At 37.0% G+C, this 24,413-nt stretch overlaps 2 protein-coding genes across 2 annotated transcripts; both read right to left on the bottom strand.

Moving 5' to 3' along the window:
• Positions 1–64: 64 nt before the first annotated feature.
• On the bottom strand, positions 65–16,931 carry LOC117985023 (venom serine carboxypeptidase-like). Its single transcript, XM_069499336.1, has 8 exons — positions 15,866–16,931; positions 14,660–15,009; positions 14,016–14,128; positions 6,637–6,807; positions 6,012–6,179; positions 3,706–3,965; positions 2,616–2,747; positions 65–1,752 (listed from the first exon to the last, which is right to left on the bottom strand). The coding sequence occupies exons 1-8, from the start codon at positions 15,895–15,897 to the stop codon at positions 1,365–1,367; spliced, it is 1,614 nt and encodes a 537-aa protein (XP_069355437.1). The 5' UTR covers positions 15,898–16,931; the 3' UTR covers positions 65–1,364.
• An 889-nt stretch (positions 16,932–17,820) lies between these two features.
• LOC117996860 (vitellogenic carboxypeptidase-like) lies at positions 17,821–23,589 on the bottom strand. The gene is made up of 8 exons (XM_069499335.1): positions 23,376–23,589; positions 22,243–22,931; positions 21,689–21,801; positions 21,179–21,349; positions 20,891–21,058; positions 20,078–20,340; positions 19,059–19,187; positions 17,821–18,757 (listed from the first exon to the last, which is right to left on the bottom strand). Exons 1-8 carry the CDS (start codon positions 23,420–23,422, stop codon positions 18,556–18,558), a joined length of 1,782 nt encoding a protein of 593 aa, XP_069355436.1. The 5' UTR covers positions 23,423–23,589; the 3' UTR covers positions 17,821–18,555.
• Positions 23,590–24,413: the final 824 nt, after the last annotated feature.

Genomic DNA, 24,413 nt, shown 5'->3' on the forward strand with positions numbered 1-24,413 from the left:
TACCCCCCCACAACCCCTCCTTTAAATCTTATTGTATTAATAAATAATTAAAAATCAAACAATCTTTCTGTCTTTGCGGTATAAATATATTCCTTTTTGATAATTAATATTTATTAATCTAAGTACAGACTTATAAAAATATTAAAGTAGAAACAATATAAAATATCTCAACAACCATGTAGGTACCAAAATATCACGACAGAGGCCGATTCTCTAGTACACAATCTCTAAACTAAACTAAATTAACAGGTTTAAATCTAATGCTATCCTTTTCCGCAAGCAACATTATGAAAGGGATAGCAATAGATTTAGACGTGCCATTTTAGTTTAGTTTAGAGATTGTGTACAATGGAATTAGCCACAATGACTTTTGATTTAAGTTGGGCTTCTATTTTAATTATAACTACCTTAGACTAGATGATACGCGTGACTTCATCCGCGTGGATATAGTTTTCTTTAAAATCTAGTCGAAAATCTATGATTTTCTGGCATAAAAAGGAGCCTGTCCTTCATCGAGATGATATCTCTTTCGAAAAGTAGCCATATATATAAATATATATAAACAATTTAAACTTAAGATCTAAGATAAATTAATTTTATAATTTCAACATGGACCTATAGTTCGATAATATTAATTTAATAGATTAGCCGTTTGTACACAACTGTTAGGTACAATTTCAGAAGTCCGTAAATCCATGTACTCTTGATACTTTGGGTCGGGCTTCATGAGTTTATAGTGCAATGGGACGGAAAAGTCTTGACCCCTGATGAAGTTGGTCACGATTTATATATAGAGATATCGCTATGTTAAAGTAAGTATATCATCACTCAAGGGCAGGTTGAAGTATATGTTGTAGTCCCTTCTCCACCTCATAGTCATGACTCCACCGATAACTATACCTATTACCTATCAATAACAATACGTTCAATACAACACTGGCTATCAAACGTTAGTTAAACAAAAACTGTTAGATAAAATTTCAGAAGTCCATAAATCCATGTGTTCTTAGTACTTTGGATAAGGCTTCATGAGTTTATAGTGCAATGGGACGGAAAAGTCTTGACCCCTGATGAAGTTGGTCACGATTTATTTATATAAAGATATCGCTATGTTTAAGTAAATATATCATCACTCAAGGACAAGTTCAAATAATTATTGTACTCCCTTCGCCACTGAGTCATGACTTCACCGAAAACTATACCTATCAATAACAACATGTTCAATACAACACTGTTTATCAATCCATTCGTTAAACCAGAACTGTTAGATAAAATTTGAAAGTTCTTAAATCCATGTACTCTTGATACTTTAGCATGGGACGGAAAACGTTTGACCCCTGATGAAGTTGGTCACGATGATATCGCTATGCCAAAGTAAGTATATCATCACTCAATGGCAGGTTGAAATAATTATTGTACTCCCTTCTCCATCTCATAGTCATGACTCCACCGATAACTATACCTATCAATAACAACACGTTCAATACAACACTGGCTATTAAACCGTTAGTTAGACCAGAACTGTTAGTTAAACCAGAACTGTTAGATAAAATTTCAGAAGTCCGTAAATCCATGTACTCATGATACTTTGGGTCGAGCTTCATGCGTTTATAGTGCAACGGTACGGGAAAATCTTGACCCCTGATGAAGTGGATCACGATCTGTTTCGCTTGCTCCGGCTTGTCCACTGGTACTAAGTGACCCGCTCCTGCGACCAGAATTTCAGTGAAATTCCCTCCTGCTTTTACGTATCTGTTCAAAAATAAAACCTTTTAGTGTAAAAGTACTAGCTGATGTCCGCAATTTCATCCCCATGGATTTAGGCTTTTAAAGCCCGTAGGAACTCTTTGATTCTCTAGGATAAATATTTTGCTATTTATCCTAGAGAATCAAAGCTCGTAGCTTTAGTTTTAAGTTTGCGTAATAATTATCACCACTATATCTTAGAAATCCAACATCTGACCATCAAAAAGAGTTATTAATTACCTATTTTGAATAAATCATTTGACTTTTGACTTTTTGACTTGACTCGCGACTTCGTCCGCGTGGACTACACAAATTTCAAACCCCTATTTCACCCACTTAGGTGTTGAATTTTCAAAAATTCTTTCTTAGCGGATGCTTACGTCATAATAGCTATCTGCATGCCAAATTTCAGCCCGATCCGTAGGTAGGTAGGTCTTATAGCAGACATAAGGGAAAAAATCTGAAAACCGTGACTTTAGGGTTACATCACACAAAAAAATTAAATTGTGGTCATGAACTAATTTAGGAATTAGGTTTTTTCAATTTCGAAGTAAGATAACTATAATATAAAAATATAATAGAAAAAATTAAAATATGTTCTTGAACAAATATTGCTAATTTCATATGAAAGGGCTTCACCTGTGCATTCTAAAACAGATTTTTATTTATTTTTACGCATCATAGTTTTTGAATTATCGTGCCAAATGTCGAAAAAATACGACTGCAGTACGGAACCCTCGGTGCGCAAGCCTGACTCGCACTTGGCCTGTTTTTTTAATCTGATGGTAGAATTACCATTATCTTAGTCTTAGTGCGATGCGAGTATGGAAAGTTTCTGAAGAATAGAGAACCGGAATAATTGGAATTACCCAGCCAAAGTATTGTTGAACCACAACGGAATGCGCGGCGCGGCGAGGAAGTCGTCTCTGCCGCTCCAGCGCCACTTCTTGCGACGAGCCTCAGCGTTGAGCACGCACGGCGACGTCAGGTCTAGCTGACCACTGGAAGAGAAAACAGTGTTAAAACAGTCAAAACCCACCAAAAGCACAAGTTACCAGTAAAAATAATTCTGATTGCAAGCCTATGTTATAGGCTCGCGCAACGAGGGTTCCGTACTACAGTCGTATTTTTTCGACATTTTGCACGATCATTCAAAAACTATGACGCATAAAAATAAATAAAAATCTGTTTTAGAATGTACAGGTGAAGACCTTTTATATGATACCCCACTTGGTATTGTTATCTTACTTTCTTTTCCTTTCTCGCAAAACGAAAATTTGTATGAAACCGCACGAAGCTACTATGGCTAGTAAGGTGTGACGTCAAAATGCTATATCGCTATCTCTGTCTAAGCAGAAATATTTAAATGCTTATAACTTTTAGGTTATTTGATCGATTTAATTAGTTTTTAGGATTCCGTACCTAAAAAGGAAAAACGGAACCCTTATAGGATCACTTTGTTGTCTGCCTGTCTGTCAAGAAACCTACAGGGTACTTCCCGTTGACCTAGAATCATGAAATTTGGCAGGTAGGTAGATCTTATAGCTGACATTTGGGAAAAATCTGGAATCCGTGAATTTAGGGTTAGATCACACAAAAAAAATTGTGGTCATGAACTAATAATTAGTATTTTCAATTTTCTAAGTAAGATAACTATATTAAGTGGGGTATCATATGAAAGGTCTTTACCTGTGCATTCTAAAACAGATTAATTTTTAGTTTTATGTATCATAGTTTTTGAATTATCCTGCAAAATGACGAAAAATACGACTGTAGTACGGAACCCTCATTTGCTCGCACTTGGCCGGTTTTTTCAGTTAACGTCATTATTTTTATCCTAGTTTATAATAAAGTAATAAAAAATTGGAGTCAAATACCCAATTCTTTTTACTAAACGACCACTGTCTAGCCAATAATTTCATCAAAGTGCTAACAGGTGTTAATTAATTAATAACTTACCAGTATATCAAAATTCTGTAATTCTCGAGCAGAACCTCGATGTTCGAAGATACGATGGACAAGAAATCCGGCAACAGTTTCCGTTGCGCGGTCCCGTTGGAGAATGTGAACTCTAAGTCGCCGACGTGGAGCGACTCCTGCACGTCAGGGCGCGTGACGAAGGGCACGAAGTTCTCCAACCCTTCCGTGTCTTGTAGAACGTTGTACAGCTGATCTTTGGAGGCTATGCCTTGCAGTTTGTCCAGTAGCTTTTCGCGTAACTAGAAAAATATATATAATAAACTAGATGATGCCCGCGACTTCATCCACGTGGATTTAGGTTTTTAAAAACTCTTTAATTTTCCGAAATCAAAAGTGCCTATGTCCTTCCCTGGGATGCAAGCTATCTTTGTACCAAATTTCATCAAAATCGGTTAAACGGATGGACCGTGAAAAGGACAGACAGACAGACAGACAGACAGACGGACACACTTTCGCATTTATAATATTAGTATGTATTTTTTTAATTTTTTTTTAATGATTCCCCTTTCCCCTCCAATGGGCTACTTGACTCATATCTAATTTCGTCCAATAAATGATTATTTATTATAGTATTTTGCTTAAGACAACGAAATATATCAATAACAATTATTAAAAACGCAGGATGGATATATAAATCCAATTTAAAAAAATACAGTTTTTATTTTTATTTGAAACGCAGAAAACGCTGTCAGCCATGATGTGACGTCATTAAATATGTAAACAAAGAAATGTCATCCCTATGTCACGCGGGGACTAACGTAGTATCCATATATATAAAATTTAAAGTCCTGACTAACTTATATATCAACGCACAGCCTAAACATCTAAACAACTGGTCCTAGATACATGAAATTTGGTCTGTGTGTTCTTTGTAGGTAAAGAGAAGCTATCCACTAGGAAAGGATTTTTTGAAATTCCACCCCTGAGTGAGTTAAATGGGGGTTTGAAATTTATAAAGTCCACGCGGATGAAGTCACGAGCATAAGCTAGTTTTTATATATTTCTAAAAACTCATAGTAAACGTAAAAAAATATCGTTTTCTCTTTATAAACTGAATAAGTTATTAAGTAAGACTTACAACAAAGTGATCTTTGCAATAATAAATTTGGGTAGAAGTCGTTAGTCATATAGGATCCCTTTAAGCAAGTCTTTGCGTGTTACGTATATTTATTTCACTGGGCACTCTAATCCACAACTTTCCTGTGGTCTTTATCGATGCGTTTTTTACATTCTCGGATGATACAATAACGATAATTACTATATTTTTCATGTAAACTAGTATAGAAGTCATGTTTATTAAACTTTGGGAGGTTATGCTGTTGTTTACAAATGCATGACGTCAGAGCACAGATAATCTATCGGCCAAACATGGCCGACAGTGTTTTCACCTGTCTAAGAAAAATATATTTTTAAATTAAAGTTTTACGGTTTTTAGGGCGCAAAAAAATATAGTGTTAATTTTTTTGATCTAATAGGACAAATATTAACCATTTAAGACCTACTTAAAAAAAGTGTCAACTAGCCTATTAGCTTGTGCTAGGATTAGGTACGACAATAGTGCAACGGGTGGGGTTTGAACCAGCCGCCTTTCGGAATTCAGTGCGATCCCTAACGGTTGAGCTATTGAGGCTCTAAATAATTACCCCTATTATAAGTTTGAAAGTGTAATTGTTTTTTGGTTTGTTAGTTTGTCCTTCAGTCACGTCGCAACCGAGCAACGGATCGACGTGTTTTTTTGCATGGGTATAGTTTAAGACCTGGAGAGTGACATAGGCTACTCACTTTTTATCCCCAAAAATCAGAGTTCCCACGGGATTTTTAAAGACCTAAATCCACGCGTACGAAGTCGCGGGCATCAGCTAGTATATAATAAATACCGGCCAAGTTCAAGTCAGACTCGCGCACCTAGGGACTCGTACTACAATCGTAATTGTTCGACAATTTTGCACGATTTAAGGTCGACTATACTTACATGAAAAGCTGTGATAGCCTAGTGGTTAGCACGTCCGTCTTCTAATCGGAGGTCGATTCCGGGCACGCACCTCTAACTTTTCAGAGTTATGTGCGTTTTAAGTAATTAAATATCACTTGCTTTAACGGTGAAGAAAAACATCGTGAGGAAACCTGCATGCCTGAGACGTCCATAATGTTCTCAAAGGTGTGTGAAGTCTACCAATCCGCACATGGCCAGCGTGGTAGACTATGGCCAAACCTTTGTCACTCTGAGAGGAGACCCGTGCTCTGCAGTGAGCCGGCGATGGATTGATGATGATGATGATACTTACATCATGCGCAGCTTCAGCATCCCCTTTGGAGATCGCGTGTAGATACTGGTCCTGCAGAGGCTTGGCCGCGCTGGCGCCCTGCGCGTCCACCAGCCCCCAGTTGTAGAACACCCTCGTGTAGTCCGCTATGTTGCTGCGGTCCAGCACTGGGTTACCCAGAATGAGACCCTGGAACATTCCACTATTTATTCTAATCTCCCTGCATCGTATTCCTCATTGCTGAGAGTCGTGACCTCATACCATCTATTTCTTATATATATCTCATAACACCGTATATAAAAGAAAAAACTGACTGACTGACTGATCTATCAACGCACAGCTCAAACCACTGGACGGATCGGGCTGAAATTTGGCATGCAGATAGCTATTATGACGTAGACATCCGCTAAGAAATGATTTTTAAATTTTTATCCCTAAAGCGGTAAAACAGGGATTTAAAATTTGTGTAGTCCACGCGGACGAAGTAGCGAGCATAAGCTAGTAAATAAATAAATATCCTCTATTCCGCCAAAAAACAACAAATAAAAAAAATACAAACCGGACGTAACAAATACAATCTCGCACCCTCTTCGCACTAATGTGCGAAAAGGGGTAGGCCGCAGTAGGGTTGCATAAATTTTTGTACCTTTAAATTGATAGTCTTTTTGGTTTCGTCTCTCCCTTCCAAAATCTTCATCGCCAAAGCAGGCACGTATAGGCCGGCATACGATTCTCCAGCGAGATATAACTGCGCTTTGTTGAGTTCTGGATACACTTGAACTAGCTGTTTCACAGCGTTGTATAGGCTGTCTGCATACTGGAAAAATACATGGTAGGTATGTCTGCACTAACCCAGCTAACGGGCCGCCGTCTTTTGAAGCACCCTTTAAGTGTCAAAAACTGGCGATGGGTGATTTATTCGAATAACAATCGAAAAATAATCGATCTGGGACGAATGAATCGAGAGCAATTGCACAATTAATTTAGATTTTAGATTTATTCGTTCCTGTGACTGTGTGCTTAGCATTCGTAACGAATAGAATTTAAAAAACAATCACATGAATCTTACAATCCAATAATTGAACAACCGATTGTACATTTTTATTCGATTGTTTTTGGATTTAATTGAATCGTCCATAACAACGTGGAACAACAATCGATTGTTCAAATGTTCGATTCATTCGATTGTTTCTTTTTCAACATTCGCCAATCGCTAGCCTGCGAATGTGTCACTACGCGTATGTGTGACACACAAGCATATAAATTATTCTTCACTTGTTAAAATAGACTATCGGGAGTTTTTTATCTTTTGTTTTCTTTGGTCTGCACTGTGACGTTGTAAATTTTGAACTACTAATTAGCGTTTCGCTTTTAATTAAAATCTATTTTGTTCAAAGTATGTTGGTGCCACCTAGCATCAAGGGGCAGAACTACGCGTGGGTCGATGTTCAGAGTTCATTCGAGCCACAATAGATGGCGTTTGCTTCGTTGTCAATTGTCGTAAAAATAAAACAAAATAATTAAATAAAACTATAATATCATTTGTTTATTGTTAAGTCATTAACAAAACGGTTCTTATAATATATCCTTAGGTTCCGCAAATATTCAAAAATGAATTGGCTTCATGATCAAACTAACTGAGAGCGGCCACACTCGGGTTGCGTCTGGCAACACCGATAGGTGAGATTTAGAATTTTCCTGGAGTCAACATGTGAAGACGAATTTTTTTCGTTCCAGGAAAATCTCACTTCTTTTCGCCCATGGCTTCGCCTGGGAAAATACAATAGTTATAAATTTTAGTCATCCTAACGTATTTCGATGTTTCATCAGTTATGGTGAGTGAAAAATCAAGTAATGTGGATTCGACAAAATGGCGGTTTGGTTAGAGAAAATCCTAATTTTATGATTTCTTTCAGTTCCAGTTATTTTAACTTCCCAAATAAATGAGGATAATGGGTTGTGGGTGGACTTCTGAAAACCATTGGTGGCCAGGAGTTCAATAGGGTTTACGTTTACGTTTTACGTTTCAGTTTTACGTTTTAGTTTACGTTTTAGTTTTCGGTTTTCGTATTTATTTCTTTTGCACATTCACGTTGACAACTTAATTGCTATGGATAAGACTTGGTGAAAATCTTTGTAATGAAACATTTCGGTTGTGAAGAATCAAATAAATTGAGTTTTGGATCTTGGCCGATGCCGTCCAGCTACCTTGCAGTCTTCGCACCTACAAGTAAGCAAATGTTTGTATCCTGCAACAGTTTAGTGAACCTTCTTAGTGTATGTGTACAGTAAGAACCCTGTCTTTACTACTGAGCTTTTATTTTGAAACAATTTTATGAATTTTACTGTGTCATTGTCTATTCCATGCCAATGGCATCTTAAATTTAAAACATAGATCTTAGGTACTATCTACCTAAGTCATTCTAATGTATCTAAATTAAGTCTTGGCATTAAGCTAGAATAACTAAGCATTATTAGCCATCATTCTGTATTAAGCGACCCCGGTAAAAGTTACATTAAAAACAATTTTGCCTAACATCTAGCAAATTTCATTTATAACACCTCATATGCATTACAAGGGAGTCGACGGCTAGCTTCTATTCTTTACTAGGTAGATAGATCAAGTAAAGTAAATTATTATTTTCCTCTAATCTTTGTAAGGTGGTAGATTATTCCGTATCCGGGTATATTTCTATTCTGCCCAATTTATCACCCTTACAAATGGCGCCCGAACGTTTTTTTATATAGTTATTTCAGTATATTTTGAGAAATTTTGTGAATTTTATGAAATGTACTCCGCTGATTGTACAATTTTCTAAGTAGTGACACATTGCAAAGAGCACTAAGCTGTTTTTATGGTTAACTAACTAAATAATAACTAATAGTTAGAAATTTTGTTTGATAGTTTAAGTAATTTTCTGAGTATAGTCCAACATTGGTTTTTTTTTTTCTTATTTAATTAACACATTATAAATGGTGCTTATGCCGTTCAATTATGTTATTTGACTTACCTTGGAGGTGTATAAGTGAATGTTTGCCTTCAGTTTAGTAATAAACATTGCTTAACTGAGTTGTTGTTGGGTATTGCTTTCAATAGTAAGTACATCTTATGTTTGAAAATTCCGGTAACTTAGTATAATTAAAGTTTTGAAACGCTATGTCCTGTTAACTAGTTACACACATACATTTATAAATACTAAGAGTTACAACTTGTGAAACTAAATATATAAACTATATTCAGAGATTACATTAAGTTCAAGTAGGAAGTTATGAACAATTTTTTTTCAGTGACTTGATACTTCATTATTTTGTTGAAATTTTGTTTAGAGCTGTGTTAAGGTTATGATAAAAGCTACTTCACACACAAAACATGTTAAGTTTAATTGAATGCTGGTAGTTTAAAGTGACATTTAGAAACAGATTTTGTTGTATTTTAGGTTATGTGATTTTACGAAAACAAATAAACAACTATGTTACAAGTGAGGCAAGGTTTTTATCATCGATTGATTTAAGTTCAAGTTTCTGGCAAATTCCATTAGCTAACGACTCTCAGGAAAAAACCAGTTTTACAGTTCCTGGTAGAGGGTTATTCAAATTTAAAGTCATGCCGTTTGGCCTATGCGGTGCACCAGCACGACAGCAGAGGTTAATGGACCAGTTATTTAATCAAAATTTTTGTAGTGATATTGAAAATGGAATAGTATTTTGTTATATAGATGATATTGTTATTTGTTCTGCTGATTTTGAAACCCATTTAATTTTATTAAACAGAGTTCTGGATAAACTAAAAATGGCACAACTATCCATAAATTTTGATAAATGTAATTTTTTTAGAAACTCTTTGAAATATTTAGGGTATATAGTGGATGAATTTGGTTTACGCACAGATCCTGGAAAAGTTGCCGCAGTTTTGAACTTTCCGACCCCAAAAACTGCACAGGAGGTAAAGATTTTCCTAGGCACTTGTTCTTGGTACAGGCGCTTTATTAGGAATTTTTCAACCATCGCTGCACCACTCAATAGACTAACGAGTAAAGGAAAGAACGCACCTAAATTTGAGTGGAGCGAACAGGCAGAGGTAGCATTTAATACATTGAAGAATGCGTTGGTAACCGCACCTGTTCTTGCGGTACCGAATTTTGAAAAACCATTCAAAATACATTGTGATGCTTCTGCATATGGTGTTGGCGGTATGCTAACGCAAGAAACCGATGGTTGCGATCATCCCATTGCGTATGTCAGTAGGAGCCTAAATAAAAACGAAAGGAATTACAGCGCGACGGAACGCGAGGCTCTAGCTGTGATTTTTGCAGTGGAGAAATTTCAGGCTTATTTTGGTTCCAAGCCAGTCACAATTATCACAGACCATGCATCCCTAAAGTGGTTCTTAAATTTAGAAAATCCCTCAGGACGACTCGCCAGATGGGGTTGTAGATTATCACAGTATAATTTTGTTATCGAACATAGGAAGGGTTGTGATAATGTAGTTCCGGATACCTTGTCGAGACTCATACACGTAGATGTAGTTGGTGATCGTAATGATAACTCTAGTCAACAAGTTTTGGTAGATGACTGGTATGACAAAACATTTAATGGCTGTAAAATCAATCCAGCAAATTTTCCGAATTTTAGTATTTTGAACGATAAACTATATCGTTACAGTAAATGTAAATACCAGCTTCTCAGTGAGTTCGACTGGAAAGAGGTAGTCCACAAGAACGACATCCTTAGAATTATGCAACAAAACCATGCAGATGCAACTGCAGGTCATTTTGGTGTGTTCAAAACTCATCGCAGATTATCCCTCAGATATTTTTGGCGTGGTATGTATAAGGACGTGGTTGAGTACGTTAAGAATTGTGATACTTGCTCTGCGTATAAACACACGACATCAGCCACTCCAGGTCTGCTTGGGAAGCCTAAAGTCTGCGAGAGACCTTTTCAGGTCATTTCGGCTGATTTAGTCGGACCTTTGCCTAGGTCTAAATCAGGATTTACATTTCTTTTTGTGGTGACGTGTTGTTTTTCGAAATATACAATGTTGTTTCCGTTACGGCGTGCCACAGGTGCCGCTGTTGTTAAAGCGCTAGAGAATTTTGTATTTTTGAACCATAGTGTTCCAGAGACTGTGATTGTGGACAATGGGTCCCAATTTACAGGATCTGAATTCCGTAATCTCATTAAGCGTTATAATATTCCGAAATTACACTACACACCACTGTACACTCCGCAAGTTAACCTTGTTGAGAGGTACAATAAGGTTGTTATGACTGCTGTAGCCGCTTTTGTGAAAGATAACCACAGGTCCTGGGACGAAAACCTGTACAAGGTCCAGTTCGCCATAAACAGTGCGGTTAATGAATCCACTGGATTCTCCCCGTTCTTCCTTGTCCACGCTAGAGAACCGGTTTTAAATGGTTCCTTCTATAAGGACACGGATAAGGAGTACGAGGCCGGAATTCCAAGGGAGGAATACGCAGGAAAGTTTGGAACTTTGGAGGACATATTTGGTCAGGTTAGGAGAAATTTGTTTCAGGCTCATGCAGAGTATGCAACGCATTACAACTTAAGGCGTAGGTCTGCAAGCTATTCTGTTGGGGACATAGTGTGGAAAAAGACCTATCCACAAAGCGACGCTACAAATTTTTTCGCAGCTAAGCTGGCACCTAAGTATGAAAAGTGCAGGGTTGTCAAGGTTTTGTCACCTTTGGTTTACGAACTAGTTAGAGTAGCTGACAACCACCCAATAGGCACTTGGCATATTAAGGATATTAAGAAGTAGATATTTGCCATTACTTAGTTTGGTCTAAACTGTTTGAATATTTAAGTTATCAATATTCAATTAGGAATTTGTATGAGTGTAGTGATGTTCTGAATTAACAGTTACATTACCATGGTTCAGTTGAGGATGAATGTAGTGGATGTATGTAGGGATGAATATGTGATGATGGGAATGCTTGTGGTAGACCAACCGGTTGAGAAAGTAAAAATGCAAATATCGTACTTTGGGGATAACGAAAAGGGGGGGTTTTGTGTTTTGTTTTCGTTTTCCTTCTAGATAATGGATCATTTCTGTTATTTTTCCGATTCTGTTCCGAGATCTATTTTCTAGGAGAGTTATTTCGTTTTTTTTTTCTCATATTCCGATTTTGATTCGGTTTTATTTTTCCGAATGGGATAGAGAACGGTTGCCATATCAGATGGACCCGTTCACAACCAGATTTTCCGTATTTGTTGAGTAACAAATATTACGATGGTAGTTTAAAAGAGTGAACCACCGTAGGCCTAGACGCATTCTATCAGTCAGCTGAAGAATGATGCCAAGATGTTTCCACTCAAGTGTCTTAGACACCATGAAGTTTTTTTGTATATATTCTTTTTAGAAGTTAGGGTTGTGTAGTTAAGTATAATGTATAAAACCTTACACTGTTTTCAGTATATTTATTTTGTTAGACAATTTTCCTTGTTAGTAGTAGATGTGCGTTCACGCGTAACTTCTGTGTTTTTTTTGTTTGTTTCAGGCAAATTGTTAGTAGTTGTTGGATGACGCTGAGGGCAGCGTGGTTCAACCTGTTGAACCTTTTCGTAGGAGGGGAAGTATTGTGACGTTGTAAATTTTGAACTACTAATTAGCGTTTCGCTTTTAATTAAAATCTATTTTGTTCAAAGTATGTTGGTGCCACCTAGCATCAAGGGGCAGAACTACGCGTGGGTCGATGTTCAGAGTTCATTCGAGCCACAATAGATGGCGTTTGCTTCGTTGTCAATTGTCGTAAAAATAAAACAAAATAATTAAATAAAACTATAATATCATTTGTTTATTGTTAAGTCATTAACAAAACGGTTCTTATAATATATCCTTAGGTTCCGCAAATATTCAAAAATGAATTGGCTTCATGATCAAACTAACTGAGAGCGGCCACACTCGGGTTGCGTCTGGCAACACCGATAGGTGAGATTTAGAATTTTCCTGGAGTCAACATGTGAAGACGAATTTTTTTCGTTCCAGGAAAATCTCACTTCTTTTCGCCCATGGCTTCGCCTGGGAAAATACAATAGTTATAAATTTTAGTCATCCTAACGTATTTCGATGTTTCATCAGTTATGGTGAGTGAAAAATCAAGTAATGTGGATTCGACAAAATGGCGGTTTGGTTAGAGAAAATCCTAATTTTATGATTTCTTTCAGTTCCAGTTATTTTAACTTCCCAAATAAATGAGGATAATGGGTTGTGGGTGGACTTCTGAAAACCATTGGTGGCCAGGAGTTCAATAGGGTTTACGTTTACGTTTTACGTTTCAGTTTTACGTTTTAGTTTACGTTTTAGTTTTCGGTTTTCGTATTTATTTCTTTTGCACATTCACGTTGACAACTTAATTGCTATGGATAAGACTTGGTGAAAATCTTTGTAATGAAACATTTCGGTTGTGAAGAATCAAATAAATTGAGTTTTGGATCTTGGCCGATGCCGTCCAGCTACCTTGCAGTCTTCGCACCTACAAGTAAGCAAATGTTTGTATCCTGCAACAGTTTAGTGAACCTTCTTAGTGTATGTGTACAGTAAGAACCCTGTCTTTACTACTGAGCTTTTATTTTGAAACAATTTTATGAATTTTACTGTGTCATTGTCTATTCCATGCCAATGGCATCTTAAATTTAAAACATAGATCTTAGGTACTATCTACCTAAGTCATTCTAATGTATCTAAATTAAGTCTTGGCATTAAGCTAGAATAACTAAGCATTATTAGCCATCATTCTGTATTAAGCGACCCCGGTAAAAGTTACATTAAAAACAATTTTGCCTAACATCTAGCAAATTTCATTTATAACACCTCATATGCATTACAAGGGAGTCGACGGCTAGCTTCTATTCTTTACTAGGTAGATAGATCAAGTAAAGTAAATTATTATTTTCCTCTAATCTTTGTAAGGTGGTAGATTATTCCGTATCCGGGTATATTTCTATTCTGCCCAATTTATCACCCTTACAGCACCTATTCAATATAACTGTTACAATAATTACCATCTCCATATTTCGGGCAAAGCCTTCTTCGCTGTCCGTAAAACTGAACCCAGCTCCCACGGGGTTGTCGATAAACACCATGGAGTATTCAGCACACCATGAAAATTTACGTTCTGAAATCAAAAAATCTAGTTATAAAATAAAGACTATATATAGATGATGCTCGCGACTTAGTCCGCATAGATTTAGGAAAAATCCCATAAAAACTCGACTTTCCGGGATACAATATATCTCGTATTCTTCAAAGACGCTTAAATAAGTAGCGACTTATTGGGACACAATTAAGTGCAATTCTGCTCGCATAGCACTTCAGCCTAAAATTTAACAAACACCTCCCTATCTATCCCATAAAGACTTATATATCTCTCTCTATTATCTTACTTGGGAGCCATAGAAAGGGGCAACCTGCCGTAAGTATATTTTTCAGCTCACGTGACCATGTGAGTCCTGCCTACAAACTCAGTGATTTTAATAATAGCTATCAAGCTCATTTCACATTGGTTGGTTCTATGTTGCTGCTGCACTAAGTGATAATAAAATATTTTTTCGTAGAAAACCTTTGATGGATTAAAAATGAATGTCAAATGAGCTCATTACCCTGGTGGTATACAAGTAGATTGATAGATAAATGATGAATAACTCACTTTTTAACGTTTTGCTACTCATATCGTATTCAAACGGGCCCATTTCATCAAAAAGTCCCGCCAGGCTGGTAGCTCCAGGCCCACCTTGGAGCCAAATGATCCATGGAGTCTTTCCCTGGTCCTTTTTAGACTCAGGAACTTCAGTCGAGGGGAAGTACCAGAAGAATAAATTAGAGTTGTATCTCTCGTCAACGGTTAAGAAGCCGGAGTAGCTCGTGATATTGAGGAAGTCTTTGGAGATGACTGTGGAAGCTTCTCTCGCTTGTTCCAATTTGTTTTGCTGTATTAGTGGTGTGAGGATTAGAGCGGGTGTTGCGGCTAGTGATGTTGCTACCGTAATGAGTGTGATTCTGAAATAGAAACATGGAAAAAATTGTTACGATGGGTAATTAGTTACCTACTAGTTACATAACATAAGTAAGAATTGTAAAAAGAACACAGTTAATAGTATATATGACTGTAGAGAGGGTGTACTAGTCTGATATACTATTAACTGTGTGTGGCGATTGTTACAAAAAAAACTCTCGAATGAATCGAGAAATTGAAGAATCGACTGTAGATTTATTCATCTTCACAAAAAAGAAAAACAATAGATTGTTTGATTGCGCATTTGCATTCGATTTTCAATTAATTGTTTTTACTTGTCCCAGACCCGCGCGCCAAGGTAGGTACTTAACAATTGAACAAGATACCTACCTAGTAATCGAAAACAACAGATTGTTTTTCGATTGTCCAATTGTTATCGAATAATAACAACAATCGAATAATTTGATTGCTATGTAGGCTACAATAAATATGTAATACGGTGCTTTGCGAACAAAAGATTTTCTTTGGCAGGGTCGGTCTAACCCAAGAATAATAATACCCCTTCTTTTAAATGTTTATTGAATATTAAACTAAATTAAATGAAAGCCATTTGTTTTAAATTTGCCGCCATGTTTCACCCGACTTTCAGATAGGTCTATGACAATATACATAATATAAATTATAAGGATAATAGTAGGTAATAAAATTATTATTGCATTTATTTCAAAATAATGGTGCAACTTCTGTTATTTACTGCCGAAACCTAGTTTTTATAATCCAACCAAATCCATAGGTATTATAAATAATAAATAATGAAATAAAAAACTTAAGTTTTAAACTTTCACTAATCATAAGTTACTTACTAATACTTTAACAATAATTAATACATGGTTAACTTACGCAAAAGGTGTTGTTGCTCTAAGAAAATACATTGTTTATTTACAACCACATAACAGTGAAAGTTATTCCAGACATCCGGTTTTGAATCACGTTCATTCACAAATCACAAGGCTGTGGAAATTATTATAAAAGCGGCAAGCACGACGCACGACACACACATTTGCTAAGCACCACCACCCACCACAGAGTACTTTGCACACAGCACAGTACATGTACTTTGTAAATATATGAAATATGTAAATATGGAGCACCACAAACAAACCAAAGAGTACTTATCACAGGTAGGTACCTATGTAATCATACTCCAAGCAAAAGTGTGTAAATCAATGAGTTGCTACACTAAAATTTGAATTTATACCACTTTCTACTATAAGGTGATACAAATATTGTTAAAGTTTGGCACATAGTAAATATTACAAAATGCTAGCTGTTGCCCGCGACTTCGTCCGCGCCCCGCCGGAACTGTCTTTTCCCATGCATTTTCCAAAAAAATCTTTCATACAAACGTTTTACTGACAATAACGAACACAAAAAAGAATTAGGTACGTACCATTCCAATTAATTTGGTGCAGTCATTCGGAAGTTATGCGCATACATACATTGCGGCGATTTATTTTTATTTTTATACTTATCATTACGCGACAGGTCGACATGACAATCAGGATGGGGACGGGGCGTTCCGGGATAGCGCGGGTGACGTGCGTTGTGCGGCTGTGGGGAATGTCCGCCCGCCTCATACCTCGATTGCCATCTCGACCTGTCGCGTACTATAGATTACAATAACATTTTAAGCAAAAAACGGGATTTATATCATTCTGCCCCACCGACGGGGACGAGAAGGGCATCTGAAACTGAAAATGGGAAAAACTTCATTATAATTGGAAAGTATTTCTAGATAAGAAAGACCCAAATCAGTGAACACACCTGTTATTGCCGTTTGCGAATTTCTTGGAGTGCTTTCAAGTCCTAGTTTCTTTTAAAGGCATGTTTAGCGTTGTCAAAATTCAAATATGGTGTATTAATGTGCCCCTTTTGTATACCTACAACTGCCCTACTTCCCCCTACCGATATTATTATACCCTACTCCTTCGCTCAAATTAGTGTTAATTTTGGCACAATATAATATTTTATATATAAAAAACAAACTTAAAAAAAAAACACATTTTTATGTCAGTTGACTTAAAATATAAGTTAAATGAAATAATAACAATTTTGTATATTACACACATGGAACTAGTAGAATAAAAATTTACTACCAAGTTAGTAGTAAATCAAGAAAGTTGACAACACTGCATTTATCATTTCGCGGACTTGTTCAAAAATAGAACTTTTAACCTCACTATCTTATCTCCCTGTAATAAGGCGAATTTTACTATTAGGTACCTACGTTATCTCCAAAGTTCAGAAACAATCTTCTTTATTCGGAATTTATAATTTATTTTCATTGAAGACTAGCCTATACCCGGCATGCGTTGCAATACAACTAATCGCTATAGGTACAACTTCAGTTATTCAAGTAATTTTGAAACGTCAAATGCATCTGCCGCTGATGCGCGAATGCATAGGTGACAAACAGACAGACAAACTTTCCACTCCATACTAATATTATGAATGCGAAAGTCTGTTACAGGCCCTCACCGTCACGGACCTACCGAACCGATTTTGATATTTAACAAAATTTTATACAGAGGTAACTTGGATTCCGGATTATATGTATAGTGTGTTATCTATGCCGGAAACAGACATAGTCGGAAAATCGAAGAAGAGAATTCCCACGCGATTTTTAAAAACCTATATGTATTTAATTTTAGGTAGGTATTTTAAGAATATTGCAAGGGCTCACTTCGACTAAATCCGTGAGAACAGTCGGTGACAGATATTGTATAGTATAAATATTGCAAGGTTGAAGGTTTAGGGAAATGTTTGTCAAAGAACTATTAATAAAACTAAATCGAGACTTATTAAGGTTTTATAATAATAGTAATCATTTCATAAATCTAAACTTAACTAAAACATTTTATTATAACTATTAGATGGTTTTTATGCGATTGAGATATTATATTATGATATTTAACTCTGTTCTGAGTAAATAAGTCACAAAACTAGTCATTCAAAGAACCTCATTACCAGTATGAAACTGTCCAGCAATTTCTTTGTTAAAATTTTTTGCACGCCAGCAATTTGTTAAAAATTGCTGGCGTGCGAACAGAAAGGAAAAAAGAGCCCTTATAGGATCACTTCGTTGTTTGTCTGTCGTGGCTGTCAAGATCATCAAAGGACTCAAAACCTATAGGGTACTTCAGGTAGGAAGCAATGTCCTATAGCACAAGTAAAGCAAACATCCGAAAACTGTGAATTGGTGGTTACATTACAAAAACCGGCCAAGTGCGAGTCAGACTCGCGCTCCGAGGGTTCCAAATTCCGATAAAAATCCGATAATTCAAAACTATGATGCATAAAAAAAAATCTGTTTTAGAATGCACAGACGAAGACCTCTCATATGATACCCCACATATACTTAGTTATTATACCATTTTAATTTTTTTATGATGTAACCACAAATAGTTTATTACCAACCGAGTACTCGGCCGAGGACACTGACTAGCCACTGTACCTACTCGGTAGGTGTAATCTGCCCATAAGCTTCGTTTCTTTTGGGTATCCCACGGGTCACGACAGGTCACGGCTCTTTATTGCAAGTACACAGCGGAGTGGTTCCTCACGAACTCCTGCACGTAGGAGCCCTCCAGCAGGCCGAAGCGTCTGCTGAGCGGCTGGCTATGCGTCCAGCGCGCCACCAGATTCTGTATGGGCGCGGGTTTGTCCACCGGCACCATGTGCCCCGCGCCGCGGATCACCACCTCCGTCAGACGACCCCCCGTTTTGTGATAACTATAAAAAATTGCCTGTTAATATGTATATTACACTAGCTGCCCCGGCGAACTTCGTACCGCCTAACAGTCGATTCTTTTTCAGGCAATTTTTAAAATTTTTCTCTCCGTGAACCAACCTCGTACTTCAAGGAATATTATAAAAAAAGAATTAGCGGAATCGGGTCAGCTGTTCTCGAGATTTGCGCTCGCAACACATTTAGCGATTCATCAAACACGTGTCCGCTCCGCTTCGCTTCAACGGAAACGCACCCACGTGTTCCGTACGAATATTTTACTGTATAAAATATTAGCAAACTTACCCAGCAAGTCTGGCATTGAAGATATAAGGATATCTGGCAGCTTCCAGAAACTCCGAGGTTCCATTCCACTGCCACGTGCGGTAGTGCTCCGACGTGAACACGCAAGGCAGCATCTGGTCCAACTGACCACTACAACATAGGTAGGTATATAGTTTTATAAGGACTAGCTTATGCTCGCGACTTCGTCCGCGTGGACTACACATATTACAAACTCTTATTTCACCCCCTTAGGGGTTGTATTTTCAAAAATTCTTTCTTAGCGGATGCCTTCGTCATAATAGCTATCTCCAAGCCAAATTTCAGCCAGATCCGTCCAGTAGTTTGAGCTGTGCGTTGATAGATCAGTCAGTCAGTCAGTCAGTCAGTCAGTCAGTCAGTCACCTTTTCCTTTTATATATTTAGATAAGGATAAAGCTGTGATAGCCTAGTGGGTAGGACGTCCGTCTTCTAATCTGAGGTCGGGGGTTCGATCCCGGGCACGCACCTCTAACTTTTAGGAGTTAGGTGCGTTTTAAGTAATTAAATATCACTTGCTTTAACGGTGAAAGAAAAACATCGTTAGAAAACCTGCATGTCTGAGAGTTTTCCATAATGTTCTCAAAGGTGTGTTAAGTCTACCAATCCGCACATGGCCAGCGTTGAAGACTATGGCCAAAAATACTTCTCACTCTGGGAGGAGACCCGTGCTCTGTAGTGAGCCGGCGATCATGATGATGATAAAGTATAAAGAAAGAGGACAAGAAGGCACCCCGTGAACACGCCAAAATCAATAAGGTACCAAACGGGCGCCCTCCCGCGACTTCGTCCATTTTATAACCGCGAGGTCGGTGGGGCTATGGGAGGTGGTGATTACTACAACTATAAACATTACCCTCCTTCTGAACTGTGTCAGCAGTCATGCAGTCATTGCAATAATTCTTCTGCATAGCTAACACTCTGCCACTGTTGGCTAAAATAGGCCGAATATATCATATTAGCCAATCATAACATAAAAAGAAGCGCATACTAAAAAATCTCACCAATAAGCTAGAACTCGATAATTATTTTCAAGCAGTTCTTCAAACAGTGACTTGGAGCTGCTCAGGAAATCCATCGCCATAACAGAGTTAGCTGTTATATTGATGAACGAGTACTTGATGTCGCCGACGTGCAAAGCCCGCTTTATTTCCGTACTCTTGAGGTGGCTGACGAAACGACCGTAAGTCAACTCGTCTTTCAAGAAGTTGTAGGCTTGCTTTTGATGTGACAGGAACAACAAAATGGAGATCAGGCTGGTCCATTTCTGAAAAATCGTTGGTAGGTATCGAACATTACCTACTAAGAATTTTTTTCGATTGTGTATACCGAATTGATTAATGATATAAGTATTTTTTGAATCCCTAGTTGAAGACCCAAGAAAAAGTGTCCTGACGCAAAAAGACGGGAAGTGCCGGCCTTAAGAATGGGGTAAAGATGAGAAATTTAAAAAATAGCCGTTAGGTTCAAGTGATTTGACACACGGATAGATGCACTGGAGGAAACTATAAGGGTTCCTTTTATTACTGTGGAAAATTAAAAAGGCAAATGAAAAATTAAGTTAAAGTAAGGTATTAAATTACAGGGAAATCAAGAAATGGGCTTTGAAAATTTTTCGGAAAACTGAATTTTGATATGAACTTTTAAATTATTGTGCCCAATGCCGAGATAATCACGAAAAGCCGCTTTCGACGACCTAACTTGTGGCCTCTTGTGAAATTTTTACATGACACTCGATTGATTGGGACTTTTAACATTTCATTTAGATTTTAGACCACTTATTCGTTTAGAACTATTCAGTATTTAGTTATACTCACGTTTTTTGCTCCAACACTATTTTTGTTGGCTATGTCCTGTTGGAAGGACGTCAGCAACGGATTAACTATTTCTATTTGCTCTCTATTGAGGAGACCAAAGTACAAAAAGGGATGAGTCACATTAGCTATCTCACTCGGGTCCACAAAAGCGTTGCCTATTATTACACCCTGAAATAAATAAAAATATTAGCCTCTCTTTTGCTAGAGGAACAGACCAGTTTGGCCAGTTCGCCACCTGTTGGAATAAATTGGACAGTGGATCGCCATATTTCCTGCCGGGTACTGTACCTCTAAGTTGATATCAGATTCTGGCAAATCCTTGTGTTTGTGAATCTCTATGGCGAGAGCTGGCACATATTTTCCTGCGTAAGATTCCCCTGCGACGAATAACGGCGCCTTTCGCAGTTCCGGAAATATTTGGAGGAACTGAGATACTGCTTCGTATAAGTGACTGCCATACTGGAAACAAGGTAAAACATCTTCCTTTATAAACCTTTCTGAAGTAAAGAAATACTCTTTAATTAAACAGTTCAGTAACTCAATTCTAGCAGAGGTTGAAAAAAATAACAACTAAAAATCACACTATTTCCAATTTATCGCAACTATACGTGATAAAAATCCATTGATTTTTATTATTAAGGATCCAAAAACGGGGTTGCTCTAGTTGATTCAGAGGTTATGAATTGTGGACACTATAGACCTCCATATTTTGACACGTAGGAAATGGATAATCTAAGCATAAATTAATTTACTAGTACAAAACGATGCGCGATTTACTATGCGGGAAATCATAGTTACCGTGGCCATGTCCTTTACAAATCCATCGTCATGGTCAGTGAAACTGTAACCAGTTCCAACAGGATTGTCGATGAAGACGAGCGAATGGTTCTTCAACCATGTGTAAGGATTTTCTGGAAAAATAGTGATCACTTATTTAGAAAGTCAATAGTTAAACAATATTTATCGTCACACAAGTTTTTGAAGTGAAGCTTCCTTTCGGACATTATGCGTCCAATTTCCAAAGAGTAAAGTGAGAAAAACTCGTCACCGACGCGCGACGCTTCAACCAAGTTCTCGTTCTCCGAAGCCTGAATTAAAAAATCTATAAATCTTTAAATCTATGTATATAATTGACTGATCTATCAACGCACAGCTCTAATTACTATCCGGATCGGGCTGAAATTTGGCACGCAAATAGCAATCATAACGTAGACATCTGTTAAGAAAGGATTCTTAAATTATAACCAACTACTACTACTTTTAAATTATAACCAAACCCTGGAAATGCGGTGCCGGCTCTTAAGAAGGTTAATTAGATAGACTGCAAAAAATGTTCAAAAGATTAAACTTGCCTTTTAAATTTCCGAAAGTATTAAATTTAAACGGTCCTATTTCGTCGAACAGTCCAATCAAGCTGGACACAGCAGGACCTCCTTGCAGCCAAATAATCCAAGGTGTCTCATTCACCTTTTTGTTCTCAACAGGAAAATACCAGAAGAACGTATTGGAGTTATAAGTTTTATTCACTGTCAGAAAGCCTGAATAACTTTCATATCCTAGAAATACTCCTGGGTTAACCTTGCAAGCGTTCCGAGCTTCTTTGAGTCGTCCGCTTTCGATAAAAGGGGTTAGTATTAATGCAGTACCGTTGTCAACTCTTTCGGTCGTATCACAATGTATAACTTGTTCTTGATTAATGATATTATTATAGTCATCGTCATCATCGTTTACATTTGTATTTGCACATGCATTTACAAAAGTAATACTTTCACTGTTATTTTGAAATAATATTGACTCGTTTATACTATTACCGTGACCATCATCTTTGACCTTTTCAGGTGAGGTAATATTGTACACTGGGAGTTCTATGTGGATCTCTGGTTTGGCTGTGTCTTTAGGTATTATATCATTTGATATATCTATTTCAGTACCATCTTCATGAACGCTATTGTCTTCATGTTTTTTATAATTCGTTATATTTTCCCTAACTATTATATTATTTGAGATGTCGTCATCTTTGGATAAAATTACTTTTCCTTGGCTGTAATCAAAGAGAATATAACTACTGTATAAGTAAATAAACGTTTACTGTAAATCCAACTTAATTTGTAGCTCATACGATATGGCTCATACCTCATAGTTTAGAATTTAGTTTCAAATTGTCGAAAAAGGATACAAATTATTTGATATAGAGTTATAAGAAGTACGCACTAAGAAATTACATGGGATTTTTCCCGCAGAATTTTGTGACATAAATATCAATTCGTATAAAATCTGGCGGAGAAAATTTCGCACGCCTGAGAGTACTTACATAATGTTCTCAAAGGTGTTTGAAGTCTGCCAATCTGCACAGGGCCAGCGTTGCAGACTATGGTCTAAACCCTTCTTAATGTGAGAAGAGAACCGTTCTCAGTAGTGAACCTGATGATATATGTAGGTACATAGTTTAAGCAGCTCTTAACTAAGCAAAATGTGAGAGACTTACCAATATACCACTAAAACTAAAAACAATATCACAGTTTTAACCATCATCAATATTTCATTTAATACATTAATAAACAGTGTACAGATAGACTACGCAAAACACAATATATTACGTCGTCCACGCAACAATAAAATATACAATATATTTTCATTCAAATATCATATTACGCGTTATTACACTTGATCCAATCGTAATGTACTTAGCCTATCAACTTGAACTATGTGAACTCGACATGTTTAATAATTATACAGTGATACACTTGTTAACATTTTTACTTGATTCGTTTCAATGCCAGATCGCTCGATTAAAGATTAATTTTAAAATAATAAATATCTAATACATGACCAAAATTTGTATACATCAATACCCTTATTATAAATTTGAAAGTGTGTTTGTTTGTTGGTTTGTCCTTGAAACACGTTGCAACGACGGTGCAACGGAGTGACGTGATTTTTTGCATGGGTATAGATAAAGACCTGGAGACTGACATAGGCTACTTTTATCCCGGAAAATCAAAAAATTGCCACGGGATTTTCACCGAAGTCGCATCAGCTAGTAGGTAATATATAAAATTCAACGTCATGACTGACTGACTTATAATCAACGCACAGCCTAAACCGCTGGTCCTAGACATGAAATGCGTGTTCTTTGTAAAGAGTAGGTATCCACTAAGAAAGGATTTTTCGAAATTCCATCATTAAGTGGGTTAAAATTTAACCCACTTAGACACAACACCACGCGGACAAAAACTTAATTTTCCGGGAGATAAGCTAACTATGTATCAAATTTCATCAAAATCGGTTGATCGGTTGGGCCGTGAAAAGCTAACAGACAGACAGACACACTTTCGCATTTATAATATTAGTATGGAATTATGGATTTTGCCTTATTGGCAAAAAACTTGAACTCTAAATTTTTGTAAAATACATACTGTGCAGTGCACACTTTACTTATTTATAAATTTTGTTTATTGTTCCACGGATTACGACACCCCATCGACCAGAAAACTGAGAACTACTTAAAATAAAATAAAGTAAA

This window comes from Maniola hyperantus, chromosome 1 (genome assembly GCF_902806685.2).
Source record: "Maniola hyperantus chromosome 1, iAphHyp1.2, whole genome shotgun sequence".
Taxonomy (NCBI): Eukaryota; Metazoa; Arthropoda; class Insecta; order Lepidoptera; family Nymphalidae; genus Maniola; species Maniola hyperantus.

What these genes read in the sequence shown, in the direction of transcription:
- LOC117985023 (XM_069499336.1), bottom strand. Translation starts at nt 15,897, where the DNA reads ATGTATTTTCTTAGAGCAACAACACCTTTTGC. An exon ending in AGAGCAACAACACCTTTTGC is followed by an intron (nt 15,010 to 15,865) that starts GTAAGTTAACCA and finishes TTTCTATTTCAG; the next exon opens with AATCACACTCATTACGGTAG. An exon ending in TACAGAATTTTGATATACTG is followed by an intron (nt 2,748 to 3,705) that starts GTAAGTTATTAA and finishes TTTCTCTTCCAG; the next exon opens with TGGTCAGCTAGACCTGACGT.
- LOC117996860 (XM_069499335.1), bottom strand. Translation starts at nt 23,422, where the DNA reads ATGATGGTTAAAACTGTGATATTGTTTTTAGTTTTAGTGGTATATTG. An exon ending in TATCGAGTTCTAGCTTATTG is followed by an intron (nt 19,188 to 20,077) that starts GTGAGATTTTTT and finishes CCTATGTTGTAG; the next exon opens with TGGTCAGTTGGACCAGATGC. An exon ending in TTCAATGCCAGACTTGCTGG is followed by an intron (nt 18,758 to 19,058) that starts GTAAGTTTGCTA and finishes AATTTTTTATAG; the next exon opens with TTATCACAAAACGGGGGGTC.